This window comes from Saccostrea echinata, unplaced genomic scaffold (genome assembly GCF_033153115.1).
Source record: "Saccostrea echinata isolate AGI-Se365-2 ecotype Australia unplaced genomic scaffold, CSIRO_AGI_Sech_v1 ptg000017l, whole genome shotgun sequence".
In the NCBI taxonomy this organism is placed as follows: Eukaryota; Metazoa; Mollusca; class Bivalvia; order Ostreida; family Ostreidae; genus Saccostrea; species Saccostrea echinata.
This window is the reverse complement of record NW_026889766.1, coordinates 1,558,530-1,572,201: the sequence shown is the minus strand read 5'-3', so window position 1 is coordinate 1,572,201 and position 13,672 is coordinate 1,558,530. Positions and strand designations below refer to the sequence as shown.

Here is a 13,672-nt window from a genome sequence, read left to right as displayed (position 1 = left end):
TGGTGTACAATAATAGTTTCCCTAGAATATCATCTTTTAAAAAAAAAAAATACATTTTTTGATGAATATTCACATTGTAAATCTGAACGTAACCCCAAAACAGTCGTTTAATAATTAAATCCTATGTAAGTGTAAAAAGGTCAACAAAAAAAAGTATGGATAAATAGAGTGTTCTCATTCGTTTGCGGGGAAAGGTATATATTTTAATCACTTTTTGTAATTATTTGGATACGTTCTTCATCATATCAAAGATTGAAAACATTCTGACAAAGACTTTTGAAAAATATTTACAAATTTAGGTTGTAAATTGACTCCAAAAATATTGAGCACATTTGCCTATATTCGTTGAAATGTGGACTTTATCTTTAATGTCAATTAAATAAAAAAGAATTTATTCTTGAATAATATTGCTTCATACGGTTCAGTTAATAAAGTATATAAACAATGATATTTGAAGAGGTATTTTAGTGATTATTATATTCTCTTTATGACCAGTACCCCAAAAAATGGCTGAAGTATGTAGTTGCAGTGCAAAATTATCATTCCAAGTTGCACAGACTGCACAACATTTAATAACAAAGAAACACACCATATATTTTTAACTGATTGATAAGCGAGTGCTAATTTATCATTTTGTGACATAGACTTTTCCGACATAGGTTCCACCTTAAATGAATTGTTGTCGGGTTTTTCCATTATTTTCCAATCATGACAAGGAACACGTGACGGGTGTGACCGGTCGGCAGGGGATGCTCACTCCTCCATGGCACCTGGTTCTCACCTCTGATGTTTTAGAGGTCCGTGTTTTCTCTGCCTCAAAATTTATATTGTTTAACGGAACTCATGTAAATAAATGCATAAAATGGGAGTAAAGAAGTATATACCGTGAATATAGTATATGATTAACAAGGAATTAAAAATTAAGAATCAAGCACGCTGATTTCTTTTGATCATTTTTTTTTCTCATATTGAAGACAAACAACGATTTGAAATCTCGATCAGCCTTTCCTCTGTCGTTTTTAGCAACAAAGATGCAGAAGTTCAACACTGAATCGTATACTTTGAAAAATACTTTGAAACATAATTCTTGTATATATCATAAGTTTGTATTCTACAGTTCTTGAGAAGTGTTGCTACAATCGTGTGGTTAACATGACTCGATGAAAATTCGCCGATCGCATGTACAAAATGTAAAAATATTGGTAAGGTTTTATGGGGGAAAATGTGGAAAAATTATTTTTGTGACAGAAGAGTATGATTCTAGCAGCACTGTTCATGCCCCTGAGATTTTTTACATAGTGATATAAGAAGATGACGAACAGTAATCAAGCTCAAAAGTCCATTGAAACAGTACAAATAGGAGGCAGGGCATACAAGGACTTCTTAAAATATCAGAGGTTGGATCACGTACCCTGGAGGAATAAACATTCCCTGTCGACCGATCCAACCCGCCGTTTTCTCCTTCTCATGACTCGAAAAACGGAAATATAGACAATGCAATGTGTAAATAACAATTAATAATAAAAATAATAAAAAGCCTAACAGTAAGTATGGAAAAAAGTCAGTCAGCTGTCAGCTGTGAATTTAACTGCGGCAAATGTAGCATTGGAACATTCTGTGATACCATAACCGGGATATGTCTAGAGGGATGTCAGGATCATTGGGCTGCTCCTCTCTGTGACAGTAAAATCATTGGTTTTATCAATTTCTAATTGTGTTCAAAAATTTTCTTCGAATTAGTTAAACCTATCGTAAATTTTGAATGTTTATTCTGGATTAATTCAGTACCTTTTATTGCAAATGATTTTTTTTTTTGTAAAACGTATTTTTTTTTCTGTAAATTGAAGTTATTTTATTTTTAATCTATACTATTTCTTAATCATTCTACCAAGGGAAACTGGGTTGGTAAAGCTTTTCCTATTATGTCTGAAATACAAGTACACATTCACTGAATAATGAACAATTTTCAAGAAAAAAACTATCCAAATATCACAAAATGATCTTCTTTTTGTCACTATTAACTAAGTAGTTTTCTTAAATATAAGCATGTGAGGTTGGGTTATATGGGCAAACATGTGAAAAACCCTGTGGAAACTGCAGAACGGGAACATACTGTAATACATCCACAGGAGTATGTCCAAATGGCTGTGAGAATCATTGGGTTGGAGTGATGTGCAAAGTTTTGTCATTTGTAATTGTTTTTCTTCTTTTTCAAAACAATGTTTGAGAGGTGAAGAAAATTTGCGTTTTAAATGAAATCCGACATGTCTGCATTACCATGCATGCAAAGAAGCCATTTAAGATTTTGCAAATGCAATTAACAGCTATGATATCTTGGTCTAATTAAAATTTTCGAATGAATTGATCTGTTTTTATGAGTAATAAACTGCATTAATCGATGTCAATCTGCATTATGTGGAAATGTTTCCATATTGATTTCATTGACTGATTGATTGTATGTTGTTTTACGTCCCATTCGAGAATTGTTCACTCATATAGAAACGTCACCATGTACCGGTGAAGGGCTTCAAATTTTGACCTTTCCTCGGCACTCAGGGCCATTGAGCAGTGAGGTGTCTTTATCGTGCCAAAGTCTGCCGTGACAAGGGGCCTCGGTTTTTGAGGTCTCATCCAAAGGATCCGCCACTTTCACTTTAAAGTGTCGAGCGCATGGCAAAAGAACAGTTGCTACCCATTTTTTATAAACCTAGGTCGGTCGCGGCAGAGATTCGAACTCACGACCTCCCGATCACGGAGCGAGTGCTCTACCGACTGAGCTATCGTGAACGGTCATATTGATTTGACAAATGTGTCATTGTTTTAAAGAAGATCTCTTTAAATTATGAAGAATCATTCGAGAGGGAGAGAGAGAGAGAGAGAGATTGTTTATTTACCTGTTAATCAATTTGCGTTTGAATGCATTTATACCCTCTTTGATTTTCTAGATACTCTCTTTTATCAGAGGAATGATAAAATGTGTACACAGAATTCTTAGAAACATCAAATATGTAATTCGCTAAGCTGTAAATGCAAATATCCAATTCGTTCAAACAATTCCGATTATATTCTGTATTTATAAATGTAAAGGCCTTTATAGTTTTTCGAAAATTACCTAAACTTATCAAGATTCTTAAGTTTCAAAATGTGTAACCCTATAAGATAAAAATTTGAAGAAAAAAAATATGCATTTGCTAAGAGGGTCATTATATTGACCCAGAAATTTCGATGGCGATTGAAAAGTTGGTTCAGAATCCATCCCGTTTTTCATATACTTTAAGAGTTAATTTGCTATAAACGTCTGAAATCGGTACAATATCCAAATAAGAATCAAACGAAATGGAAACATGAAGTTTGTACTTTAACCAATGGCCACTGTGACATATTCTTTGTGCGATTTTAATTCCGTGCTAAGAAATAATAGGTGTCGTAATAGATAGAAAAAGAAAAACATGCAATGTTGTAATATTACATTTCAACTGCGTTTACGTCCACTGTTCGACAGAAAAACGCACGAGAATTAAACGTTGAGCCAAAAACTTGGAATCAATCAGCTCTTTTTTTTAAACTTTGTATTCCTCTCTTGGGATAGGAGTCATTTTTAAGGCAGGGTAATGTCTTATAAGTAGAAAACTGATAGCTAGGTGTTCTTTTCCTACATAAAAATACATTTTTCTACAACTGGTGGATCATTTTTCAACGGTAGTCATTCTTCGTCTTTACACTTTCTTTTGGAAATGAAAAAAATGCAGTTTTAGAAACATATACATATCAATTAATAAGGATGCGGGATAGATAATGATATGAATGGGAATACATTTACAATCTTGTAAGAGCCACGCCTCAAAATATACTATATTGGGTGGATTTTATCTATCCCACAATAGTAGAGTGAATGAATGCGATACTTTTTCGTGTCAGCGTGTGCGGATCGATTTCATAGAGCAGCCTGTGAATTTAACTGCGGCAAATGAAGCAACGGAAACGTTGCGATAATATAACACGGACATGTCCCGAATCGTGTCAGGGTCATTGAAATGGTTCCTTGGATGTTAGTAACTGACTGATTTAACCCGTTGTAATCAATCATTTAAAAAGCTCTTACAAATCTGTTAATGTATATGTTCTTCGATGTTAAACCTAAAAATAAGTGTTTCTGTCATTCCCCAAATAGTAAAGATTTTACAAAAACACATAGACATACATTTTGATATTGCTCAAGCTTTCATTAAATAATTGCAGTTATCGAAACTGGGATCTGTAGCAGCGTGTTGCTTATATAATACAAGAATGTACCTATTAAATCATTAACAGGCTACAATAATCCCCTAAATCTCAATAAAAGAACTTTTATAAATGTTTGTTCCCAATATAATTTTCACTTTTTACGTAGATTGTGAAGAAGGATTTTATGGGCAGACATGTGAAAACTTCTGTGGACACTGTAGAAATGGGACATACTGTAATACTTCCTCCGGAGTATGTCCAGACAGTTGTGAGGATCATTGGGATGGACAAATGTGTAATGGTAGACTGGTTTTTATCTGTATTGAGGGTTTGTTAAGGTTACAAAGTAAATCTTATACAGTTCTTATTTTGTTGCACCTGATGTGCATTTCAACAAATTATGTCTCTTCAGTGATTCTACACCTAGATACTCCACATATATACAGTATGACGTCATAGTAAGCTAAATGACGTGAATTTAAGAGATAACGATTTCTTAAAATCTATTTTTAAAGATTTATTTCAGATACTAGAAATAAATTAAACATACAAAATATAATATGAACCGAATGTTGTCATTTTTGGATGGTATCAATGCTGAAGTATTTGTCACAGGGGTTAAATGCCTAACACATGACGCCATACCTGTTAATCAAATATTGCCCGATTGAAAGGGAAACTTATAGAATTTATGTAAACAATTGTATAAAATGGGAGTTAAGAAGAATATACCGTAAATATTGTGAATGATTCACAAGGAATTAAAGAATTAAAGAATCAGGCACGCTGATTTCTTTTTATTATTTTTTTCTTATATTGAAGACAGAAAACGATTTGAAATCTCGACTAGCCTTTCCTCTGTCCTTTTTAACAACAAAGATGTAAAAGTTCAACACTAAGCCGCACACTCTGGAACATAATTCTCGTTTATATCGAAAGCTTGTATTCTATAGTACTTATGAAGTAGGATTCTAGCCGCGTTTTTCATGCCCCAGAGATGTTTTACATAGTGATATAAGGAGATAACGAACAGAAATCAAGCTCAAGCTCAAAAGTCCTTTGTTTAAAATGCCAATCTGGAGCAGAGCAAACACGGACGTCTAAAAATATCAAAAGTGTGATAATGTGCTATGGAGGAGTTAGCATCTCCTGTCGACCGGTCCCATCCGCGGAAAATTTTGTGGACATTTTAGTGTGTAAATAACCTAACAAATAATAAAAATAACTAGACCCGTGCATGTTGCTAAGACAACAAGTTGTCTTCCTACCGACTCTTTGCTGAAGAAATATGCTGCAATACCTCATCAGAGACATACCTGAATGTCAACATTTCTTATGTGTATTCAAGTACCACATATTTTTTTTTTAAACTAGAGCATGATTATCACAATTTTTTTTCAATATAACCTTTAAAAAGTCAGTGTAAAGTACTTACCGGAAATGTCATTTTCAGTTAAAAAAGACAGAGGAAACTAGAAAATAGGCCTCCAGTTAGAAACGGGTATACCATGTCATCAGAGAAGTTGATTCCCAGCTCCTACCTTAACAGTTTTACCTTGTGTATTCCCGGTAACTGCAGCTGTATTCTTACATCAAATATGATAAAATGTTAATATTGACCAAATATCACAATATTCGGACAGTAAAAATAACAGACATCGATTTAAAGATGAAATGTTATATTCAAACTGAAGAACGTATTTTTTTAGAAAAAATTGTACATTCTGCATATTTACCGGGGTCGCCCGCCTCAAAATCCAACACGCTAACCATTGCACTAGGGAGGACCATCGCATCAAACTGAAAATGACCAATATCTAGGAGATGGATTGTTCATTTTTGAAACAAATTATATATTAAGTCTTGTATATTGAAAAACAAAAAAGTTGTAAATTTAAAATTTTTGAATTCACTTCTATTTGCAACCGGAAGTGCGATCGACGAAAAATAAAGTTCGATTGGCACATTGACATGTGATGTTCTATCAAGTTTGTGGGTTTTACTTTCATATCTTTAGCCGTTCTCGAGAAATTTATCGGATAAAATTCCATTTAAAAAATACAATTTCCCCGAAAATCGCAAACGGATGTGATTTTCGAAAAAGTGAGGGACATCTCAGAGATATTCTCATGATACGTTTTCCCTGAAAGAATCTTTCAAATTGAAGAACTCACAGCTGAGATACCTGTTCCCACTATGAAAAGTGGAATAATGGTAATAGAAAACAGAAGAAAAACAATAAGGTCTTCCGAAGGAAATCGGAAAAACCTTAATAAATAGCCTTACAACAAGTATGAAAAACGTCAGTCACCATTTTAATCTCATTGTTCTTCATTTCAGTTTGCAAAAAAGGATATTATGGACAAAGCTGTGAATTAAACTGTGGCAAATGTAGCATTGGAACCTTCTGTGATACCATAACGGGGATATGTCCAGATGGATGTCAGGATTACTATGCTAGTCCTCTCTGTAACAGTAAAGTCAATGGTTTTATCAGTTTCTAATTATGTTCAAAAAATTCCTTCCAATTAGTTTAACCTATCTTAAATTTCAAATATTTATTCTGGAATAATTCAGTACCTTTCATTTCAAATAGGATTTTTTTTTTCGTTAAACATAGATGTTTTTTTTTTCTTTAAGATGCATGCTATTTTATTTTTAACATACAGTATATCATAATCATTCTACCAATTAAAACTGGGTTGGTAAAGTTGTTTTTATTAGCTGAAATACAAGTATGCATTCACTGAGTTATGAAGAACTATCCAAATATCACAAAAATGGTCTACCTTTTGGCAGTATTAACTATTTATTTTCCTTAAATATAAGCATGTAAAGTTGGGTTTTATGGGCACTCGTGTGAAAAACCCTGTGGAAACTGCAGAAATGGAACATACTGTAATTCATCCACCGGAGTTTGTCCAAATGGTTGTGAGAACCATTGGGTTGGAGAGATATGCAAAGGTTTGTCATTTGTAACTTTTCTTTTCTTTTTTCAACACAATGTTTGAGAGGTAATGAAGAATTGCATTTTGAAAGAAATCCGACATGCCTGCATTACCGTGCATGCAAAGAAGTAATTTAAGATAATACAAGTCGTACTAAGAGCTATAATGTGTTGGTTCATTAAATTTTGCGAATGAAATCTTTTTTTTTTTTGGGGGGGGGGGGGAAGATGAGATATTAAATGATGTAATTCTGCATTATATGGAAATGTTTCCATATTGATTCGACATATGTATCATTGTTTTAAAGAGGAATTTCCAGATACTCTCATTCATCAGAGAAATGATAAAATATGTTCAAAGTATTCTTTGAACATCAGATCTGTTTGAACAAATATGTAATTCGCTAAGTTGTACAAGCAAATATCCAATTCGTTCAAACAATTCCGATTATATTCTGTATTTATAAATGTAGAGGTCTTCATGGTTTTCCAAAAATTAACTAAACGTATCAAAATTCTTAAGTTGCAAAATGTATAACCTAAGAATATAAAAAAAATGAAAAAAAATATGCATATGCTAAGAGGGTCATTATATTGACCCAGAATTTTTTGATGGCGATGGAAAAGCCGGCTAAGAAGTCATCTCTTTTTTCCATTTACTTTAAGAGTTAATTAAGAAATAAAGTCCGCTTTTTCTTGAATGTTGCAGGATAACCTACGAGGTCGAGAAATGTTGGGACCTTTATGTTTCAAACAACATTTCGAGACAGAGGAAGTTATCCTGCATCATTCACGACAACAGGGACTTTATTTTTTATTCTACTAAGAGCTCTAAAATACTGCTGATCGTTTTCTCTATAGAGAAACGAATTAGGTCACCCTGTCGCGATTACGCTGTTCCATTTAACACCAGAGGGTCATTTTTTTTCTTTACTTTTGTATCGATTGCAGAGAATGCAGACGATTTGAGCTTTTGTTGGGTTAAAAATATCCTTTAAGTATCTATAAATTTGCTTGTAGCATAAATTGATTAATTTCAATGAATATAAAATAACAAAATCAGTTGTCTATTTCATTGCTATATCAGTAAAATCACGGATGTGATAAATGTTGTGGGGAGGTGCGTGGAACAACCCAACTTAGCTATGAAAACCGAGAATACACACTCCTTAGACTGCAGAAGACGAAACATTGATATGATCTAAATAAGTATTAGATTCTACAGTGAAATAGTCATTTTAACTGTTCAGGTTTGGTATGTTTTCTGGCCTGATAATTTTTTGATGACGTTAGTGATTTATTGGAAATTAATGTCAGCTGCATTTCTTTGATCTCGGAAATAACCGTGGTAGAATTGGCTATAACGTCTGAAATCGGTACAATATCAAAATAACGAACAAGTGATAAAGAAAGATGAAGATAATACTTTTACCCAATGGCCACCCTGACGTATCCTTTGTGCGAGTTTAATCGTGTGCTACGAAATAGTAGGTGTTATAGATAAAAGCACATGTAATGCAGCCATATTATATTTTGACAGAGTTTTCGTCCACTGTTCGACAAAAAAAAAACCGCACGAGAATTAAACGTTGAGCCAAAAACTTGGAACAAATCAACTCATGTTTAAACTTTTTATTCCTCTCTTGGGATTGGAATAATTTTTTAAGGCAGGGTAATGTCTTATAAGTAGAAAACTGATAGCTAGGTGTTCTTTTCCTACATAAAAATACATTTTTCTACGACTGGTGGATCATTTTTCAACGGTAGTCATTCTTCGTCTTTACACCTTCTTTTGGAAATGAAAAAAATGCAGTTTTAGAAACATATACATATCAATTAATAAGGATGCGGGATAGATAATGATATGAATGGGAATACATTTACAATCTGGTAAGAGCCACGCCTCTAAATATACTATATTGGGTGGATTTTATCTATCCTACAAAAGAGGACTAAATGAATACGATACTTTTCCATGTCAGCGTGCCCAGCTTGATTTCATAGCGCAGCCTGTGAATTCAAGTACGGCAAATGAAGCATCGGAAACGATTGCGATAATATAAAGGGATATGTCCCGAATCGTGCCAGAGTCGTTGTAATGGTTCCTTAGGTGTTGGTAACTGACTGATTTAACCCTTTGTAATCATTGATTAAAAAGGGTCTTCAAATTTGTTAATTGATATGATCTTGAGAAATTGATGTTCAACCTAAGTGTTTTATTGAAAAATAAATGTTTCTGTCATTCACAATATAATAGATTTTACAAAGACACATACATTGTATACATGTATTTTTATATTGCTCAAGTTTTCATTATATAATTGCAGTTATTGAAACTGGCACCTGTAGCCGTGTGTTACTTCTGTAATACAGGAATGAACCTATAAAATAATCAACAGGTTACAGTTATCCACTAAATGACAATAAAAGAACTTTTTACATATGTTGTTTTCAACTTATTTTTTTTTTTACTTTTTACGTAGATTGTGAAGAAGGATTTTATGGGCCGACATGTGAAAACTTCTGTGGAAACTGTAGAAATGGGACATACTGTAATACTTCCTCCGGAGTATGTCCAGACAGTTGTGACGATCATTGGGATGGACTAATGTGTAATGGTAAGGAGTTTCCAGCTGTTTTGCTTTGCTGGGTTTTGTGGTGTTCTGCTGGGAGGATTTCTTAAAATCTATATCTAAAGATATATTTTTGATGCTAGAAATAAATGAATTGTTGTCAGATTTTTCCATTATTTCCTGATCATGACCAGGAGCACACGACGGGTGTGACCGGTCGGCAGGGGATGCTCACTTCTCCATGACACCTGATCCCACCTCTGATGTTTTAAAGGTCCGTGTTTGCTATGCTCCAAAATTTGTATTGTTTAATGGAATTCATATAAACAAATGCATATGGGAGTTAAGAAGTATATTGTGAATGATTAACAAGAAATTAAAAATAAAGAATCAGGTACGTCGATTTCTTTTGATTATTTTTTTCTATCAGATTGAAAACAGACAACGATTTGAAATCTCGATCAGCCTTTCCTCTGTCGTTTTTAACAACAAAGATGCAAACGTTCAACACTAAATCGCATACTTTGAAACATACTTTGAAACACAATTCTTGTTTATATCGAAAGCTTGTATTCTACAGTACTTGAGAAATGTTGCTACAATCGTGTGGTTAATATGACTCGATGAAAATTCGTCGATTGCATGTACAACGCAGCTATGTTAAGGCTTCCCGAAGCTTTAAAATGCGCTCAAAACATATATGTCATTGCGAGGTCGGTTTTGGTTTTAATTTATAAGTATTGAACTTTAGTACTTCCAATTTATATAAAGGGTTTCCCCGGCTATATATTAACATATTTGTTATGATATCGCATGACTTTGTTGATCACGTGACGGTCATTTATAATTTTTTGAAGTGTTTCATATAAATCGCTTCGGCGCAGCTGATTAACACGATAATTATTAACATTTTGTTATATAAATAAACTCATCGTATCCTTGTGTATCCGAAATGTGCTTGGGAAAAGTCATGGAATTACTTGGGTACAAAATATTTCCTGAGAAATTCAACTTACCTACAAATCTGAGGGTATTTTCCACACAATATCATAATCTGTATTAAAACAAATCCAACACACATTTTTCCCAAGCAAGATTCAGTTAGAGAACAACCTCTTCTTACAGATTTCCACAAAAATTCTCAGATTAATCCTCATTAATCACCTGCGTTAGACTCTTTTATACACACAGAATAAATTCTACCTCTAACTACGGGTATAAAACAGAGTACATTTCAAAAGTATATTTTTCATAAGCATTTTGAACATGTTGAATTTCAATCAAGGGTAAGTAAGCGGTGTATTTTTAAAATATTCGGACATATAAGACTTAAAAAACCTTTAACAAACAGTGCATTTTGCAAAAGCTATCTAGCATTTTACATGCAGTTTGAAATGAAGTGTAAAATCCATGACACTCTCCCCGTCATAACACCTCAAGTTTGCAGTGACTTGACGTCATTTTCCATCATGACGTCATATTTTGGTAGTTCAGAGATGTGAAGGCACAGTTTGCACTGTGATATTCTACGGGAAGCCTAAACCTACCTGCGAAAATGTAAAAATGATGGTAAGGTTTTATGCGAAAATGTGGAAAAATTGTTTATGTGACAGAAGAGTATGATTCTAGTAGCACTGTTCATGCCCCAGAGAGGTTTTACATAGTGATATAAGGAGATAACAAACAGTAATCAAGCTCAAAAGTCCATTGAAACAATACAAATTCGGAGCAGAACAAACACGGACTTTTAAAATATCAGAGGTTGGATAATGTGCCATTGAGGAGTAAGCATCCCCTACCGAGCAGACCAACCCGCCATTTCCTCCTTGTCATGGCTCGGAAAACGGAAATACAGACAACGCAATGCGTAAATAACATAATGAATAATAAAAATAATAAATCGTCTAACTGTAAGTATAAAAAATGTCAGTTAGTATTTGAACTCATTATTCTTATTTTTCAGTTTGCAAAGAAGGCTATTATGGACACAGATGTGAATTAAACTGCGGCAAATGTAGCACTGGAACATTCTGTGATACCATAACGGGGATATGTCCAGAGGGATGTCAGGATATTTGGGCTGCTCCTCTCTGTGACAGTAAAATCATTGGTTTTATCAATTTCTATTTGTGTTTAAAAATTTCTTAGAATTAGTTCAACCTATCGTAAATTTTGAATATTTCTTCTGGAATAATTCAGTACCTTTCATTTAAAATATGGGGGGGGGGGTTCGAAAAAAGTAGATATTTTTTTCTGTAAGATGCCATATTTTTTATTTTTAACATACCGTCTATCTTAATTATATTACCAATTAAAACTGGGTTGGTAAAGCTATATGTATTGTCTAAAATACACGCAATCATTGAAATAGGAACAATATTCGAGAAAAAAAACTATCCAAATATCATAAAAATGAACATTTTATCAGCGTTATTTGTTTTTCTTAAATATAAGCATGTGAGGTTGGGTTTTATGGGCAAACATGTGAAAAACCCTGTGGAAGCTGCAGAACTGGAACATACTGTAATACATCCACAGGAATATGTCCAAATGGATGTGAGAATCATTGGGTTGGAGTGATGTGCAAAGGTTTGTCATTTGTAATTGTTTTTCTTCTTTTTCAAAACAATGTTTGCGAGGTAAATAAGAATTGCATTTTGAAAGAAATGTTACATCTCTGCATTATCGTGCATGCAAATAATCCATTTAACATTATACAAATCTTTTCAAACAAACATACATAGCTGCTTCCAGTAAATGTTCAACCAAGGCTCTTTCTTTACGCCTCACTAAAATATTTAAAGCAGTGAAAGAGAAACTTCGGGAGTTCTGTACAATAGTATATTCCAGCAGTTGTATAATACATATGTGGATATTTGAACACAGCAAGAAAATTTTAGAAAATTTGAAATCACAAAATATTATAAAATCAGTAATATGAAAACGTACGACTTTTCAACACTTTAGACAACCATTCCCCATAATAAATTGAAGTCCAGGCATTTTGACATCATAGACAGTTGCTTTCACATTTCATATTAAAAACAACCTTATTCTAAAATTTCCTTAATTTACTAGAACTCTTTAACTATTAACATTTTTTCTCAGAAATCGATTGCAAAGAAAATTTGGTGATTTAGGTTCACCATAATATTAATATTAATGATTAGATTAACCCGTGTTTAGGGTTAAAATATCACTAACATAATTATATTTTTATTTGGTTTATTGCAAATCATGTGTAACGATAAAAAGCTAAATATTTTTGATCTCTTCTTCCCACGGCAGTGATCTCGAAGGTCAACCTGTGTATAGCATGTTTTATTGAAAAATAAGTGTTTCTGTTAGAATATGCCAGAATAGTTAAGATTTTACAAATGCACATTAATTTTATATTGCTCAAGCTTCAATTAATATAATTGCAGCTATCGAAACTGGCACCTGTAGCAGAGTCTTTCTTCTGTTATACAAGAATGTACATATGTACCATTGAGTTATTAACAGGTTACAATAATCCCATAAACAACCAAAAAGACCTTTCTACATATATCTTAATTTCCAGCTAATTTTTTCTCCCTTTGCATAGATTGTGAAGCAGGATTTTTTGGGCAGACATGTGAATACTCCTGTGGAAATTGTAGAAATGGGACATACTGTAATATGTCCTCCGGAATATGTCCAGATGGTTGTGAGGATCATTGGGATGGACAAATGTGTAATGGTAAGGTTTGTTTTCAGCTGTTTTGCTAAAATGAATTAAGAGAGGAAATGCATCAATGAATTTTACAAGTTATGTCATAATCCTGTTTTATCTACCAGGGTGAATGACAAAGATGTCACGACATACACATGCAATTTAAAATTAAATGTATCTGTATAGATTTCTATATTTTCACCGTATTTAAAACTGTGATCTTCGGGTTTCTAT

The 13,672-nt window shown here is 33.3% G+C and overlaps 1 protein-coding gene across 1 annotated transcript in view; it reads left to right on the top strand.

Annotated features, from left to right (window-relative positions):
- Window positions 1-1,550: 1,550 nt before the first annotated feature.
- Window positions 1,551-13,672, top strand: part of LOC133189207 (receptor-type tyrosine-protein phosphatase mu-like) — a 36,450-nt gene continuing 24,328 nt past the window's right edge. Inside the window, exons 1-7 of the mRNA XM_061324611.1 lie at window positions 1,551-1,683; window positions 4,391-4,552; window positions 6,565-6,699; window positions 7,054-7,188; window positions 9,655-9,789; window positions 11,708-11,842; window positions 13,331-13,465. Coding sequence (XP_061180595.1) covers window positions 1,551-1,683; window positions 4,391-4,552; window positions 6,565-6,699; window positions 7,054-7,188; window positions 9,655-9,789; window positions 11,708-11,842; window positions 13,331-13,465 — 970 coding nt within the window. The remainder of the gene's footprint in view (window positions 1,684-4,390; window positions 4,553-6,564; window positions 6,700-7,053; window positions 7,189-9,654; window positions 9,790-11,707; window positions 11,843-13,330; window positions 13,466-13,672) is intronic.